The following is a 16036-nucleotide window of genomic DNA, read 5'->3' on the forward strand; positions in this document are numbered from 1 at the left end:
TTTAGAATTTCATTTGGCTTATGGGATAAACTGCCATAGTTTCCCCAACTTTGCTTTTGTATTTGCCAAAATCACACGCAACATTTTTCTGCAACTCTTGAGGCACAGTTTTCTACTATGACCTATTTACCTCATCCATTTCAGCCATCACCTAACCTATAAAATCTTGTAAACACACGTTGACCGACATTCCCACCCCACTTGAACAAAAGCAGGTTATCACAGCGATGAGAATGACCAGCAGCGTGTACAGTTGTCACATGTCATCAACTCAAAAAGGTCCAGATGCTGGGCCATGCCAGAATGTACGCACTGTCTCAGTCTCTGGAGGCGATGCTGCTGTGTGTATTTTTAGACAGTGCCACCTTATATGCGCGGCCTGGTCACATCATATCTGTGTAATTTTACAAGCGAGATCCGCCCCAATCAAAAAATGTGCCCTTTTTACAAGGGCCACAGTCAGACTGAAGACCAAACATAGATGTAGCACGACAAAGAAGAGGTAAAGATGGTCCATTTTCACATTTTGTCAGTACTTAGTATTGGTACTCAAAAGGCTTATGCCCCCCCCCCCCCACACACACACACGCCCCTCCAACTTTATCCATAAAACATAGGTCAAAATGAGTGTGTGACTAAGTTTAAGTTTGACGTATATGCGGTTTGTTGCTTGCATTTGGGGGTCGGGACGTGGGTTGGTCTCTTATTATTCAAGCACCTCCCACTTTATGGCTGCTACATGCCCACTCAAATCAGGAAAGACGGCTGATGGCAACAACACACCTTGCGCCTTTTGCAAAGCTAAAACTTTATAGGCCTATTAGCTACCAACAGAGAAGTTTAGGAATAAACTGCTTTTGTTCATTTTTTAATAAACTTCTACACATTTTAGAATTGTGTTGAGTTCGGGCACATTTTGTGTAAGATGGTTTAACACAAGCTTTCACACAAGCTGCAAATGCATTTCTGAAAAACTGTATTATTCCATGATGTGTTTAAAGGGCTTGCAAAACTAATCATCATAGACATACATTTTCTTTGTAAATCCTCCTCTAAAGCACTGAGTAGCAAATTAGAGAAGTGTTTTAAAGGTATCATCCGGCTGGGATGGTCTAATTTTCACAAACAAGCTCAATTTATATATTTTTTTGATCCGGAAAATTATATTAGCTTGCATTTTCAATTATACCAATTTATTTTGGAGAATTAACCACCGTATTTTCCGGACTATAAGCCACATCTTTATAGAAGCCGCACCCACTCTATTTTTAACAAAATAATTTTAAAAAACATATATAAGCCACACCTATGTTGATTTGATTTAACTTATCCGCAGTGCCTATCCTGCATAACATTGCATTTAACACTAGGAGTACGAGAGCAGTCATTTTAGCTATTTTCAAACTTTGATGTGTTATTACTCTGCATATATAGATAAAAGATGCTCCTGGGCTCTTGACTTTTCCTAACTCTGTATATATTTCATAAACATTTTTACTGTATCAAACATAAAAATAGTCATTATTCCTTGAACTACGCCGTACCATTCAAGTTGACGGTTCTACTTAATCTTACGCACGTTGCGCTGGGACGGCGCCGCTGGGTTTCCATAGCCTTGAGAAACGCTGCTGGTTACCATGATAGATATATATATATATATATATATATATATATATATATATATATATATATATATATATATATATATATATATATATATATATCTCTCTCTCTTACAGAGTAGAGAAGGCGCTACATCTGCTTCAAAATATTGACGAGTCTGAGGATGAATTGCTGGGCTGACACACAGCGAGTCAGAGTAAAAAAGTCCCTCTGCCCTGAAGCCAAAAGGAGACGTGTCTCGTGTAGTATAAAAGTCTGTTAGATGTGATAGTCATCACGTTGTGGGTAGTGCATGCCAGACAGTCGAAATGAATAAAATAATGAGCTTATGTAGTGCTTGTTGGCATAATTCCCCATGGGAAAAAAATAGTTCCTGTGTGCGATCGGGACGGAGTTGTTTTGTGTGCTGTACTTCCCATTTACTTCTTCTTCTTCGAAGTGAAGTGCAGTAAAGCCGTTTGTGACATGACTCCTTTCCTTCGGCTTCAAACCAGCTGTATTTTATAACACCTGACACGCACGCAGCGCTACACAGGTCTACACAGGACAATATAGACGCTCCACCAACTGTTTCTCATTCATTTATATGACATCATTTATATTAAAATGTACTCGCATTAGAATTTTGATAAACAAAATAGAATTGTTTGGTTCGTTCGGGTTTGGATATTAGTGCAGCTGCAAGCGATCCTTTTCATCGCCGGCTGAAGTTTTAAGCCATTCCCAAACCCCACTACCCCGCCAGATCGACTTACACTGTCAGAAAGTCAGTTGCATCCAGCACATGATGAGCTCAACCTATATTTTATATTCCTATCAGTTCCTGCACCAGCATCCCCAACTGTATTTTTGCACCTATGGACCTCACTCGCAAGCCTGTCTGGATTCGACTCACTTAGCCATTCCTTCACCCGTTCAATAAATATTCATCTTGTAACTCTGTCTTCGTCCGTCCCCTGTCGCCTTCCTGCACTGATCCGTCACAGTTTACTCTCCTTTTAATGAATAAGGGTTGATGTGTATCCTGTTGTGATAAAACGGCTGATGTGGCTATGCCGTATTTACATCAATGATACTGCTGCCAAAAACGCCTTTGAGATTGGTATCCCTTTTTTTAACCGAAATAATTAAATGTCAATCTTTGTATTTTGGAATAACAACACTATTTGGATCATGCTGATACTGTACATGAGCAAACTACATAACAGATGACATGTCACAAAGCCTTACTTTGGACATTAAACTCTCAAAGGAATCAATTGCAACCATAGCAGAGAGAATGAATGACTGACATTAAAATAGCCAACTGCATGTTTTTCTAACAATGAATGTAGCCCTCAATGCAAGGCATTTCAATTATTTGATGTCGCAGAGTGAACACTAGGGTATTATAATAAAGGAAAGAATTTAAGGAAATTAAATAAAGTAAAAAGAAATACAAGACTACTTGTGAAGACCAGTAGTTATAAAATAAAATTGTGACAGGACAACTGAGGTGATGCGTTTTCAGACCATTGCTTGTGTCAATTTACTCGACATTCCACGCCGCAACACGTAATCCGCCCGACCGGGCCCTCATCTGCCACGGCTTTGTGATGGTGGCACGGCTGGCTCAGCCAGAGCTGAGAAACTGGTTACTTGTTGGACGGCCTGCCACCGCAATTCATGGAGTGGCCGCCTCTTTCGCCACCCGAACAGTGTTCAACATTCATTTTGCATAGCATAACTTGGAGTCTGCTAAAAGAGTATTGTCTTTCGTGTTTACATCAAATTATCTCCACATGGCTGACTGAACTCGCCTGGATATATGCCAAGCTGATAAAGTGTTATCGGTGTCATAGCCTGTGAGCATATTTTTTAGGTAGAGTTACAGTACACATCCCTAATCATTACCTCCTGTCTCATCAGCCGCACCAACCTGGACCAAACTGTAAAATAGCGTTTTTGCTGTCACTGAAATACACCCATGACTGCACATCTGAAAGTTGGCAGCTGCCAAATTGATGTACCAACCATGTTTTTGTCATGATTGACTTGCCTCTCAAACACTTTATGCACATCTGACAATTATAGCAGAGGGACAATTGTGATGACAGGTTTGACATCCTCTGTTATCCATTCACAGCCCATCATCACGACATCATTTATGGGACTAAAATGGTGGCCGCCAGCCTTTTAGCTACTCAGACACTGAGAGAGGATCTTAAAAACCCATTAAAAAATAAAACTCAATGTGAATCTGGCAGATGAGATCAGACATGTGACACATGTTTTTCAGTGAGCCCAGACGAGGGATGTGATGTATATATCATAAATAACTTACATTTTCTGTCCTGAGCTTCTTGGCAGGGCATCCCCCATCCACAGGATGTAACATGTAATAAAGTCGCACTTTATTGGCATGTTTTCGACTCTGGAACAAAGAAAAGAAAGTGTTATGAATAAAGCAATACAAGGCAGCCAAAATGCTTTAAATGATTTACGTGGAGTGCTGTAAACTGTATAGCCTGCCCTGTGCATACAGTACATGTTAAATGTGTTATGTTTGTCAAAGCCCCTTCAGTTCACCTTGCCACTTCGTACTAAATTACATCAGAGGTTTCACATTGTACATCACATCGGGTGGGTTAAAATTAGGCAGTCATGCCTTCTTGCCGCCAGCTCCGAAAAAGAATCAGAGGTGGGCATTCCGTCTGACTGTCGGAACGGTCCATCTGCCAGTCACTGACGGACCCCCGTTTTTCTGATCTTAGACGAGTGTTTCTCTACCTTTATTGAGCCAAGGCACATATTTCACATCGGAAAAAAATCTCACGGAACACCACTTAACAAAACGACTCTCAAAAAATGGCTATACAGCAGGGGTGTTCAATCCTGTTCCTCGAGGGTGTCGTGCCTGTTTTCCATCTCTCCCTGCTGCAACATACCTGACTCAAATGATCAGATAATCAGCAAGGTCTGCAGAAGGTGGATAACGATCCTAATCATTTGAATCAGGTGTGTTCACACACAGACAAACACATGCACACGCCCACACACTCACCCGTGAGGTCCTAGAGCGAGATCGACAAATGAGAACACGGGTGGATTACTCATCATCCCATCATCGCAGTCTCACCTGGCAGTTTCCTTGTTGTATCTCGCCAGTCCCATCCACGCTAATGAATGAACAGCATTTTGGAACAACGTTCTGTTCGGAAACTCATAACGTTATTCAAATGTGCTATTATCAGGTAATCAGAGTGGAGCCTGGTGAGCGGAGTGCGCTCAACCACCCAAGCACAACGGCAATCAGTACAAGGACGACGAAACATCGGCAAATAAAATGTTAAAGTGTTTGTTAAAGTTAGTCTTAAAACAGTTTACGTTAAAGAGGGAAGGCAACCAAAACATATTTTTTTCAAGAATATGTTCTATGAAGGCCCACTAGTTGAAACAAGGCATTCTGATTAAAATTGCGTTTGTGGTATAAGAGTTAATCCACCCGTTTTTAGCCATCTCAGGTTGCGGCCATTTTGTCACTTCTGTCCACTGAAAATGACATTGAAGTTGCTCAGGGCTCTGATAACGGCCAAATCATGGCTCAGCTTCAGACAACAGGTGAGCTGTTCAACAGATTGGCAAATACGTGAAGGGTATGTGAAATTTCAAATGTATGCGAGTGTAAAGCTGTTCGAGGAGCAAGCCGACACATTACAATGTAGGTAGTGCACTCAATTTACCATTTTATTCAAATCGGTTCAAATAATGGATGGATGGATTTTTTTTCAGGATTGACAATTGGCGGACTTTTGACGTTCACTGGCGAAAGTGCGGTTAAAATAACATGATGGACAGACCGACATCCGTACACAGTTTGCTTCGGCTTGAAAAAAAAAAATGACGGACTGACGGATGACTTGAATGGTGCCCAGAACGCTGACGGATGATGGACCGGCAAACTTTAGTAAAATGCCCACCTCTGAAAAGAATGTAGTAAATAATTTTAGATGGTTACGTAATTGTATGTAGAGCATATTATCCTCAAAAACAACATCTAATACACATTTTTTTTAGGTAAATTCATGCATCCGTTTTATTAGGATCGTGTTCAAATATGTTTGTAACGTTAATTGAGATTTGCCATCAACCAAAACATGGCATTGCATGGCATTGCAGTTCCTTCTAAAACATACTTTGCGCACGTCAATCTCCTACATGGACACCTGCGAGTGTGTTGCTGCTGCCTCAATGTCAAATACTGTGTGCGCGACTTGTGCGTGCTGAATTTAAAGGGAATGAGTAGAGCCGCTTTCATTGGCCAGGAAGTAAGTCGGCTATGTTCACTCCCACAATGGCGCTGTCATGACCCTGTTCTGTTTTGGTTTCTTTTTCCAGCTGGAGTGGTGGGCGGTTCCCTCCAGTGCCACACCTGCCTTCATTTCAATCAGTGTAGTTTAAAAGAACTGCCAAACTATCAAATCCACGTTGGATTATTCCTCGTCTTGCTCATGACCTGGTCACAAGTGTTGAATTCTCCAGATGACTTTTCTTGTTCACGCCATGTATTTTCTTGTCTCATTTTTGCTTTTTTTTCCCATAGTAAGTATTGTTTTGGTTGTTGCGCGTAGCCTCGGGTTTTGTGTTATACGGGTTTGGTTTTGATCTTGTCTTTTCATGACAAGCTATTGTCGTTGTCGCTTTCCTTGCCTTTTGCAAGCGTTTTTAGTTGATCTCATTTTCCTAGTTTTTTTTGCCAGCGTCCTTCCTTGCACTTTGTCGGACTTGCAAATTTTTTGTTGTCACTAAAAATTTTGTCAAATTCCATTTGAGACCCTTTCCGGAACCATAACAGGCACAAACAACCATTTGTAACTGCATGCGTCGACAAACATACCCCCCAAAAAGGAAAACTTCTGCTGGGGACAAAAATAGCATTCAAAGTGTGTTTTTTTTGTTGTTGTCTGTCTGTTTTAAACTGCATGTTTGTCTCAAATGTACAATTAAACAAAACAATAAATTAAACTTGTACAATTCCAAGGCTTTCGTTTTTGCTGATTTGTCTTTTGAAGTAGTATACAGGCGAAATAAAGCTTTCGTTTATAAAGCAGTAGCATATTTCAAATTCAGTGATTTGCGGAAAACTTTCAACAACAGTGCACAAAGAACTAGAAGAGCCTTCGTTGTTAAATATTAAGCACCCGCTCTGTGACACGTGCCAAAATTAAAAGTGACAACTTAGTGTTTCACTGTTATGTAATTATGCTTAATTGTTAATTATGGTTAATGTGTTAACTTATTTTTATAATTGTTGACCTTGAAGGACTAAAACTTCTCACAAATTCCTAGTACAGTTGAAGGTTTTAAGATGATGGCAGTATGAACCTGGAAAAGATCATCTCTATGTATTACTGATGCATGAAAGTATTTTGCAATCCCTCAAATCGGAGTTCAACCAGTACCCTGGGGAGGACTGTGTTGGAGTTATTTATATTTCGTTGTCCATTATTTAGTAGCAGTTTGGTTTACTTGATCCTCTTCACCATCTGACCCCAAGCTTCTTATTGTCTAATTTAAGCTGTAGTCATCACCCGGTTACAGCGGAGTGATACTCACTACCACAAATGGTGGTACAGTACATTGTCATGAAAGTTACCACACTGAGAACCTTGCTGCTCTGCTTAATCCATCTTTCATTAGTAAATACATATTGAAATCTTGTGCTGCCACTTACGATGTTTATTTGGAAAAGCCACATTTTTTTAGCAGTTTGCCTTTTGACCCTTTCTATTACACAGTTTTCGATATTTGTCTCACATGCATGTTTATTTGTTAGGGAGTAGCTTCATTAGAAAAAGGGACAACTCAATTAATGTACTTGATCCCACTCGCTGCCTGAAACAATGTTGAATTGATAATTAGAGCGCAGTTCAATGAGGCTGTAGCCGGTGTCTTCTTACAAGCTTTGCATTGATCGGGGAGGATCTGATCTTAAAGCCACACCGGGGGAAAACATTGAGAGGACAAATTCGTTTATCTGAAAATTAATCAGCTTTACAAGAAACACTGTGGTTATCATGAGATGTGATACAGGAGATGGAGAAGGATGTAAAATGAAAGGAAGAATGCTTTTTTTACTTACTGACTCAGAGCTGTGATATTCGTGAAGGAGAAAACACCTAGGAGGGAGCTTAAAGTTTCTATTACCAACATCTTTTCCAAAGGACAAAATTCACAAGGGGAAGGATGTGGAGAGCTATTTTACAGTCTGTCGCGTTTACTGATATCATAAAACCTGAGCCAGAAAACTCTGAGTTATCTACTGTAGATGAGGCCTAAGTTGGGGCATGTTTCTTGTTTGTTTACTTGAGAGAGTAAAGAAATGATGAAAATGTTGGCAACCAAATGTCAGATTGTTCCCCCAGCCTGGTTAGCATTAAGCTAGTGGGCTTTTCTTAAGGCAACGTTGTTTGTTTATTTCACATAGACAATGTGTAATTTGTGTTGTTTTATGTTGAATTTGAAGCTATAGGGACCTTCCTCAAATTGTGAGTGGAAATAACTCTCAGGAAGCCTTTTTTTTAAAAAGATTTTTTTCTGTTGGCAAGGCAGTTTTATTTATAGCACAGACATTTCATACACAAAGCAACTTAACATGCTTCACACAATCTGACAACACTTAAAAGCATTTACAAACAACAACATTCAGAAGCAAAGCAGAGAAAACAAAAGTAGCTCACCAAAATTACAAAAAGAAGATGCCTTGTACAATCACATTTATACACATTGACAGAAAACATAAACATTTTAAAATTAAAGAAACAAATTCCAAAATTACCGAAAGAAGGAAATAATTAAAAAAAATTAACAAGACCTGTTTTTTCTTTGAAGTCAGAAGCCCAATTGGAATTGATCAAAAAGTCTACTTGAGTTCAAGAAGTTGCTGAAAAAACACTTTCACTACAATCTTGGAAAGGAAGGTTTGAGATGGGTCGACAATTCGCTAGCAAGAATGCATTCAGAGTTCTCTTTTTTTAGAAGTGGCTTGACGGCCCCCTACTTTCAGGGGCTTGCCTGACTAAAGGGAGCAGTTATTTGCTGTAAGTCAGAACAGAACAGAACACATTTCACAATAGTTTTGAAAAGGTCAGATGGTATTGAGTCAAGACAGCAAGGTGATAGTTTTGACTGCTGAACCAAATATTTAAAGTTTTTTATCCTCTCTATCACATTCTGTCATAGTAACTGAATTATGCCTGGGTGATTTTAATTGCTGCATCATTTTGTGATTTTACTGGTTTTAATGGTGCTAAATGGTAGATATTATGTTTTTCAATTAAAGGACTGAAGCATTAAAATCATCAGCCCGGAGAAGTTGGCATTTAATACTTTAATACATATCATTGCTTACCATAGTTCATCATAAAGTTTACCTAAAAGCAGCAGTTGGTTTGCATTCATTCTAGCCCAACACGTGGTAAGCAGAATAGTCTGATTTGCAAATACACTCACTATCTAACATGCTGTCAAAACATTTGTTGTGCAACTGTAGCAGAAAATCCACAAAACACTTCCGAATTTTTTCATACCTTTCTGCTAACAGTGTACTAACACAAATAGTGCTGTGTAGGATCTGCCATAGTAAGATCGAGGACTTTGAATGGCAGGCAAAATGGGATCTAATTTGCTGATAGGGTCATATGTAAATGAGGTGATTTCCTTTAGGAGGCCATTAATTAAACTGTCAAATAAAATGAAAATAGAATCGAACCTGAAGACACACACCCTTACCAATAATGTGAAGTTAAAACTGCCTTCAATTTTCCACTTTCTGAAAACTCCCTCTGGGTATTGTAGGCATGGCACATGGATATAATATATCCATCATTTCTCGTTAATCATCAGATTTGCATTCCAACAGAATTATTAAAATTGCATAGTTATTTGCTTTATTTGTGTTCTATATTCAAATTACTTTTTGAATGTCATACTATCAATATAACATGATACCTCATATCATTCTTCCTTTCAAATAAAGGCATACAGTATCACTCTAAAACTCAACATTTCCCCAAAAATAAAAGCTGGAATTGCACAGATACAATCTTATACCAAAACTATTCATCCTTGTAGAACTATTTATTGTAGAAGTATTTATATGCATAAAGCGGTGGAAGACTAATTGAAGTGGCTCCCTCTGAGACCCAGTTGAAATTGGCTTATCCATCACACCAAACTACCATTTTTGTATCAGTGACAGTAAGAGATATTGAACCGATTTGTCCAAGACCTCTCGTTCTGTTATATAATCTGTCCCTTCTCCCTGTGCCCCGACCCTGACTGGATCTTGCACTCCTTGCCCCCTCCTCGTAATGTTAATACATACTATTTCTGGGTGATAGGGACCCACAAATCTGCATGTAATTGATACCCATTGAAATTCATTGGTTTAATATATATACTGTATGTGTGTATACTTATTTATTTTAAACCCAAGACTCTTCAAAATGCATGGTAAACATTTAATATGAATTTTCTATGAAAAACAGGGTGTAGAGTAGATAGACTTTCCTTGCTTTCCCTTAAAATGCAGCGTTGTGTTTGTCATATATATTTTCTCTCTAAAGCAAGACAAGGTTAGCCAATCAATTGGTGTTCAGTAGCTTTTAGTAACAGCTCAAAGTCTGTGTGAGTGTAAGTGTGTGTGTCTGTGTGGGTGTATGTGTGTGTGTTTGAAAAGGGCTGAGGGACTGTTCGCGTGAGTTGAATCCAATGCTTGTTTTTTCAATTGTAGGGAAAGTCAACCCAAACTTTTTTTTTTTCAAGAATATGTTCTATGCAGGCCCCCTAGTTCAAACAAGGCATTCTGATTAATATTGTGTTTGTGGAATATGAGTTAAGTTGTAAAATCCATCCATTTTTTACCATCTCAGGGGTCGGCCATTTTATTACTTCTGTCGGCTGAAAATGACATCACAGATGCCCTGAGGGCTCAAACAACGACCAATCATGGCTCAGTTTCAGAAAACAGGTGAGCTGTGATTGGTCATTACGTGAGCCCTGAGCAACTGTGATATAATTTTCAGTTGAAAGACGTGACAAAATGGCCGCCCCCAGTGAAAAAAAACAGGTGGATTAACTCTTATTCCACAAACGCCATATTTATCAGAATGCCTTGCTTCAACTAGTGGGCTTGCATGGAGCATATTCTTAAAAAATAATATGTTTGGGTTGAGTTCGCTTTAATAAAGTATTTGCATAAGAAAATCAATCCTCTTATTCACGTTAAGGGTATTAAAATTCTAGAAAATAATGGGACAGAAAAATCAAGGGATAGTTTTACAATAATAAAATATGCGATTAACTACGAGTTAACTATGAAAAAATGCAATTAACTATGATTTAAAAATGTAAGCGCTTGACACCACTAATATATATATATATATACATATACTATATTACCAAAAGTATTCGCTCACCCATTCGATGATCGTAATCAGGTGTACTAATCACTTGGCCTGTCCAAAGATGTGTAAAACCAAGCACTCAGGCATGCAGACTGGGAAACAAGACATTTGTGAAAGAATGGGCCGCTCTCATGAGCTCAGTGAATTCCAGTGGTAGGCCACGTAAAGTGACGGAGAGGGGTCAGCGGATGCTGAAGCGCATAGTGCAAAGAGGTCGCCGACTTTCTGCACAGTCAACTGCTTCAAAGATACAAACTTCAGATTAGCCCAAGTACAGTACGCAGAGAGCTTCATGGAATGGGTTTCCATGGCCGAGCAGCTGCAGCCAAGCCACAAATCACCAAGTGCAATGCAAAGCGTCGGATGCAATGGTGTAAAGCACACCGCCACTGGCCTCTAGAGCAGTGGAGACGCGTTCTCTGGAGTGAGGCATCGCGCTTTTCCATCTGGCAATCTGATGGACGAGTCTGGGTTTGGAGGTTGCCAGGCTGCATTATGCTGACTGTGAAATTTGGTGGAGGAGGAATTATGGTGTGGGGTTGTTTTTCAGGAGCTGGGCTTGGCCCCTGAGTTCCAGTGAAAGGAACTTTGAATGCTTCAGGATACCAAAAAATTTTGGACAATTCCATGCTCCCAAACTTGTGGGAACAGTTTGGAGCGGGCCCATTCCTCTTCCAACATGACAGTAGACCAGTGCACAAAGCAAGGTCCATAAAGACATGGATGACAGAGTCTGGTGCGGATGAACTTGACTGGCCTGCACAGAGTCCTGACCTGAACCTGATAGAACACCTTTGGGATGAATTAGAGCGGAGACTGAGAGCCAGGCCTTCTCGACCAACATCAGTGTGTGACCTCACCAATGCACTTTTAGAAGAATGGTCAAAAATTCCTAAAAACACTCTCCTCAACCTTGTGGACAGTCTTCCCAGAAGAGTTGAAGCTGTAATAGCTGCAAAAGGTGGACTGACAACATATTGAACTCTATGGGTTAGGAATGGGATGGCACTTCAGTTCATAGTATGAGTCCAGGCAGGTGAGCGAATACTTTTAGTAATATAGTGTATATATTAGGGGTGTAACGTTTTTTGTATTCATCCCAAACCGTCTCGGTATAGGCTTCACGGTTCGGTGCACGCAGTCATACGACGAATACGTCTGATAGGAGAAGAAAAAAAAAAGGCAACGCCTGAGACCAAGCGACCGCCACATTTTTGTTCAACTGTGTGTCGACATTGCTCGAACCTCCATGCGGTATGTTGCAGGTAACACTTCAAACATGCTGTAACGAATTGGGTGGTCTGTGTTGTGGTCCAATTTGTGTTTTACCGAGTTGTGTTGTTCACGAAGCTAATGAATGCATCGTGCAGCTCGCTAGATGGGAGGGGGTGCGGGCGAGAGGAGGAGTGGAGGACGAAGGAGAGGGAGCCGTGACACTTTGTGAACTTAACGGTCGTTGTACTGTATTGCCGTCGGCTGCGGCCCACAGTAGCCCGTTGGACTAATAAAATGCGTTAATTACAATGTTCTTGGAAGACGCTACAATGCTAACACATGGAAGACGTAATCACGCCGATACAGTTATCGGGGATAGAAAAAAGAAACACGCTCAACACCAACAACTTATCCCCGCTACTTTTAAGCAGCCTGGAGAAGTGAAACAAACAGTCAAAGATATTAGTAATTACTGAAACAATCGGCATATAAACATATATGCGCCCATATGCTTTAGTCGAGGAGCCGGAGCTTCAAACATTTATTAAACATAAGAAAGGGTGTTTTCCTGTGTTTAATCTTTTTTATCATTATTATTATTATCTATGAACAACCCTAATGCGCAAGTTTTTATTCTATTTTCTGCTTTTATAACAGGGAATGTTTTTTTCTTTATTGCAAATTGAATTGTAGCTTGCTTTCTGTTAATACTACATTTAAAACAAACAACCTAGTCTTATGCATTTGAGACTTATTGCTGTATCGAACCCGTACCGAACCGTGACTTTTGTGAACCGTTACACCCCTACTAATAACTACTTTTAAGTTTTTTATTTTTATCCTAAAATGTATTTTCCAGGGACGTGACCAGTGTCTTCAATGGCCAGCAGAGCTACTGTGTGACCGGCTGTGAGTGTGAGTGATTGTGAAGGGAGGGCTTCCGCTGTAAGAAATATCAGGTCATTTTTAAGAAACACAATGTCGCTGGGGATTGGTAAAATCTCTGTATCAGTTCGGAACAGTGAAATGAAATTTTTGCTTATTTGCTTATTTCACTATCGATCAAATAGGATTGTGCCACAGACAGATCATCCAATCATCATGCAGAAGTCAAGCGGCGGGCCAGCCCACTGCCGCATAGACCCCTAGAGACGATGAGCTGGATAAATCCCAGCATTTATCCAACTACTGTCCAGTTTTTCACGCAGTGTAACAACCAATGCTATATTTCCCCATCGAAGCAGTTTATGCATAGCATCTGACTGTGTAAAAGCGCCGTGACGCTATGAAGATGAATGACAAGGAAGGGTTAAGGTTAGGAACTTAGTCGCTAGGATCAATGGAACACAAAAACCCCTCCACCACATTCCGTAGAGTGGTCAAAACAAAAAAGGCTATTTTTATGACATGGTCTTATTCTGCCTATGTATGACTGACAATGTTACGATGTTAAAGCAAAGAGACTATGTTAATGTGCACTGAGAGGTAATACTTTCAATTCATGTTTATAACACAGTAGCTACTGGAGATCTTTGTTTTAAAGAGGGTGCTGAATACTTCAAAGAAAACACTGAGAAATTAATGTTGCGTAAATGTGTTACCCTACTAAGCCTGAGGACTTTTCACTCCACTGAGTTCTGTTTTTTGACAGCTCGCAATATATCTCATCCATATGTCTCAAAGGATGGAAAGCTTTTGTTCTTTGAATCACTGGATCTCAGGGGATTTCTTCGGAAAGTTGGTCTGATGAGAAGGAGCTATGGGTAAAGCAAAGTATCAAAATGTTTGAAACCACTTCTGCCACCAGTCTAGCCATGAGCGCACAGCCGCCTCAAGAGATCAGTTGTTTTTCTTTTTCCATTTTAATTAACTGAGAAAAATGTTTAGAGAGTGGCAATGGAGCATCAACTGTTGATTACATTTTCCAGCGTGCACCAAATGTTCATTACAACAGCAGTTTTTACGACTAGATTATTTACATCACCCGTAGCTACTAGACTAATATTCCGGTCCATTAACTGCTGAGCCAATGAATCTGATGACATAGGATCGATAGCAACAGTGTTAGCATTATTCATGCAGATGCAGTGCATGTATAATAATATCTCTTTTAATCTGTCTAGTTGCAGCTATTAGGAGACCTCAGAGGGCTAATGATCCATGGGGAAGAATCAATAGGTGGGTGTTTTCCAACAACAGGGGGGTCACACTCTTTGGCTTTGGAGAGGAGGGTCAGTCGGCAATTCGAGTCTCGAGGGTGCATGTGAGTTCACCCAACCAAAATTATTATAGTTGATAAAATCTAACAAAATAACTAAAATAAAATTTAAAAATCTGGTTTAGGGTCCGGAGCCGCATCGCATCAGTTCTCTGGCTAGGTGTGGGCCGAATGGGTCAGCCGGGCTGGCTCGGGCAAGATCACCGACCCTGCAACGGGCGAATGCTGCCACTGTGGAGATCCATGGGAAGGGCCCGGCGCATGCCCAGAGTCGCCGCCGCCCACGCTTGCCAGCCGGCACAAAGCAAGCAGAGGGGCTGAACGTGTGGGGGCGGGCTGCCGTGCAACTGCAACGCAGGTTCGGCGGCAGGAGCCTGGGGCTGCACGCCGTGAGAACACATTTTATTTATTTATTTATTAAATCGGTCGTACTTTCTTCGTGCTTCTTCTGCGTGGCTAATTAGGAATCGAAACGTAGCCCCGACATTCTAAAATCTGAACGGTTCTGGGACAACCGGAATTATGGTCCCGGTTCCACTCGATTCCCGGTTCTCAGTGCCCAACCCTAATGTCCATCCATCCATTATCTATACCGCTTACCCTCACAAGGTTCGTGGGCGTGCTGGAGCCTATCCCAGCTGTCCTCGGGCAGTAGGCAGGTGACACCCTGAACTGGTTGCCAGCCAATCGCAGAGACAAACGAGCAACCGCACTCACAATCACACCTAGGGGCAATTTAGATTGATCAATTAACCTACCATGCATGTAGATGGACTGGGGGACCGGTGAAATTTACTGACGAGAGCGATGACGGAAGCGCGCTTAAAATAACATGAGGGACTGACTGACCGACGATTTACAGTTTTGTTTGGCTAGAATAAAAATGGCGGACTGACGATGACAGGCGGGTGCCCAGGCCGCTGACGGATAAGGAATGGCGGACCATAGGGCTGAAGGATTTTAAGAAAATATTGTATTGCGATTTTCTGACTGATATTGCGATTTCGATTGAAGTAGCAATTTTCTTGAAATCAAGCTTCAGTGCAATAGTCACAATGTACATTAACATTTACAAACATGACACAACATGCCATTATACCATCAAAAACATTAAAAGCCATTACTCTAATAATGCAAGGACACTAAAGAGGTTTTGTGAGGGAGGCATATGAATATGCATTTATGCGCAATTGTGTATATAAACATGTATATTTAACCTCAAAATGTTTTACATTTTGTACTAATGTACATGTTCTTCGTACATAAGTCAATATTTTTCCCATATTTTTGCTAGAGACTTAACTGCTTCAAACAGAGACTAAGGGCTTAGCGGTATGACTTGAAATACATATCATGGTATTATTTGAATCTTTTGGTCCTAATATTAATGGTGAGTGTAAAAATCACAATGAGAATATTTGTGGTTGGGTTATTTAAGCCATTGGCAAGTTCCGTCCGGTGTTAGACCGCGTGCTAAATTGCTAGTGTAGCCCTCGCCTTATTTTTTGTCTAGATACGTGTTGATTGTAATACA

The 16036-nt window shown here is 40.5% G+C and overlaps 1 protein-coding gene and 1 long non-coding RNA gene across 6 annotated transcripts in view; one reads left to right on the top strand and one right to left on the bottom strand.

Moving 5' to 3' along the window:
* zmat4a (zinc finger, matrin-type 4a) overlaps positions 1 to 16036 on the bottom strand; it is a 228582-nt gene that overhangs the window by 189066 nt on the left and 23480 nt on the right. For all 5 annotated transcript variants that reach the window (XM_086031028.1, XM_086031027.1, XM_086031031.1 and 2 more), the window contains exon 3: positions 3947 to 4036. In XM_086031028.1, coding sequence (XP_085887154.1) covers positions 3947 to 4036 — 90 coding nt within the window. The remainder of the gene's footprint in view (positions 1 to 3946; positions 4037 to 16036) is intronic.
* On the top strand, positions 1756 to 14900 carry LOC147147911 (uncharacterized). Its single transcript, XR_015086840.1, has 3 exons — positions 1756 to 6204; positions 14408 to 14547; positions 14628 to 14900. It is a non-coding gene; the product is annotated as an uncharacterized LOC147147911 (long non-coding RNA).

The sequence above is a fragment of the Filicampus tigris genome, chromosome 5, assembly GCF_054856515.1.
Source record: "Filicampus tigris isolate MCC_2025a chromosome 5, RoL_Ftig_1.0, whole genome shotgun sequence".
NCBI lineage: Eukaryota > Metazoa > Chordata > Actinopteri > Syngnathiformes > Syngnathidae > Filicampus > Filicampus tigris.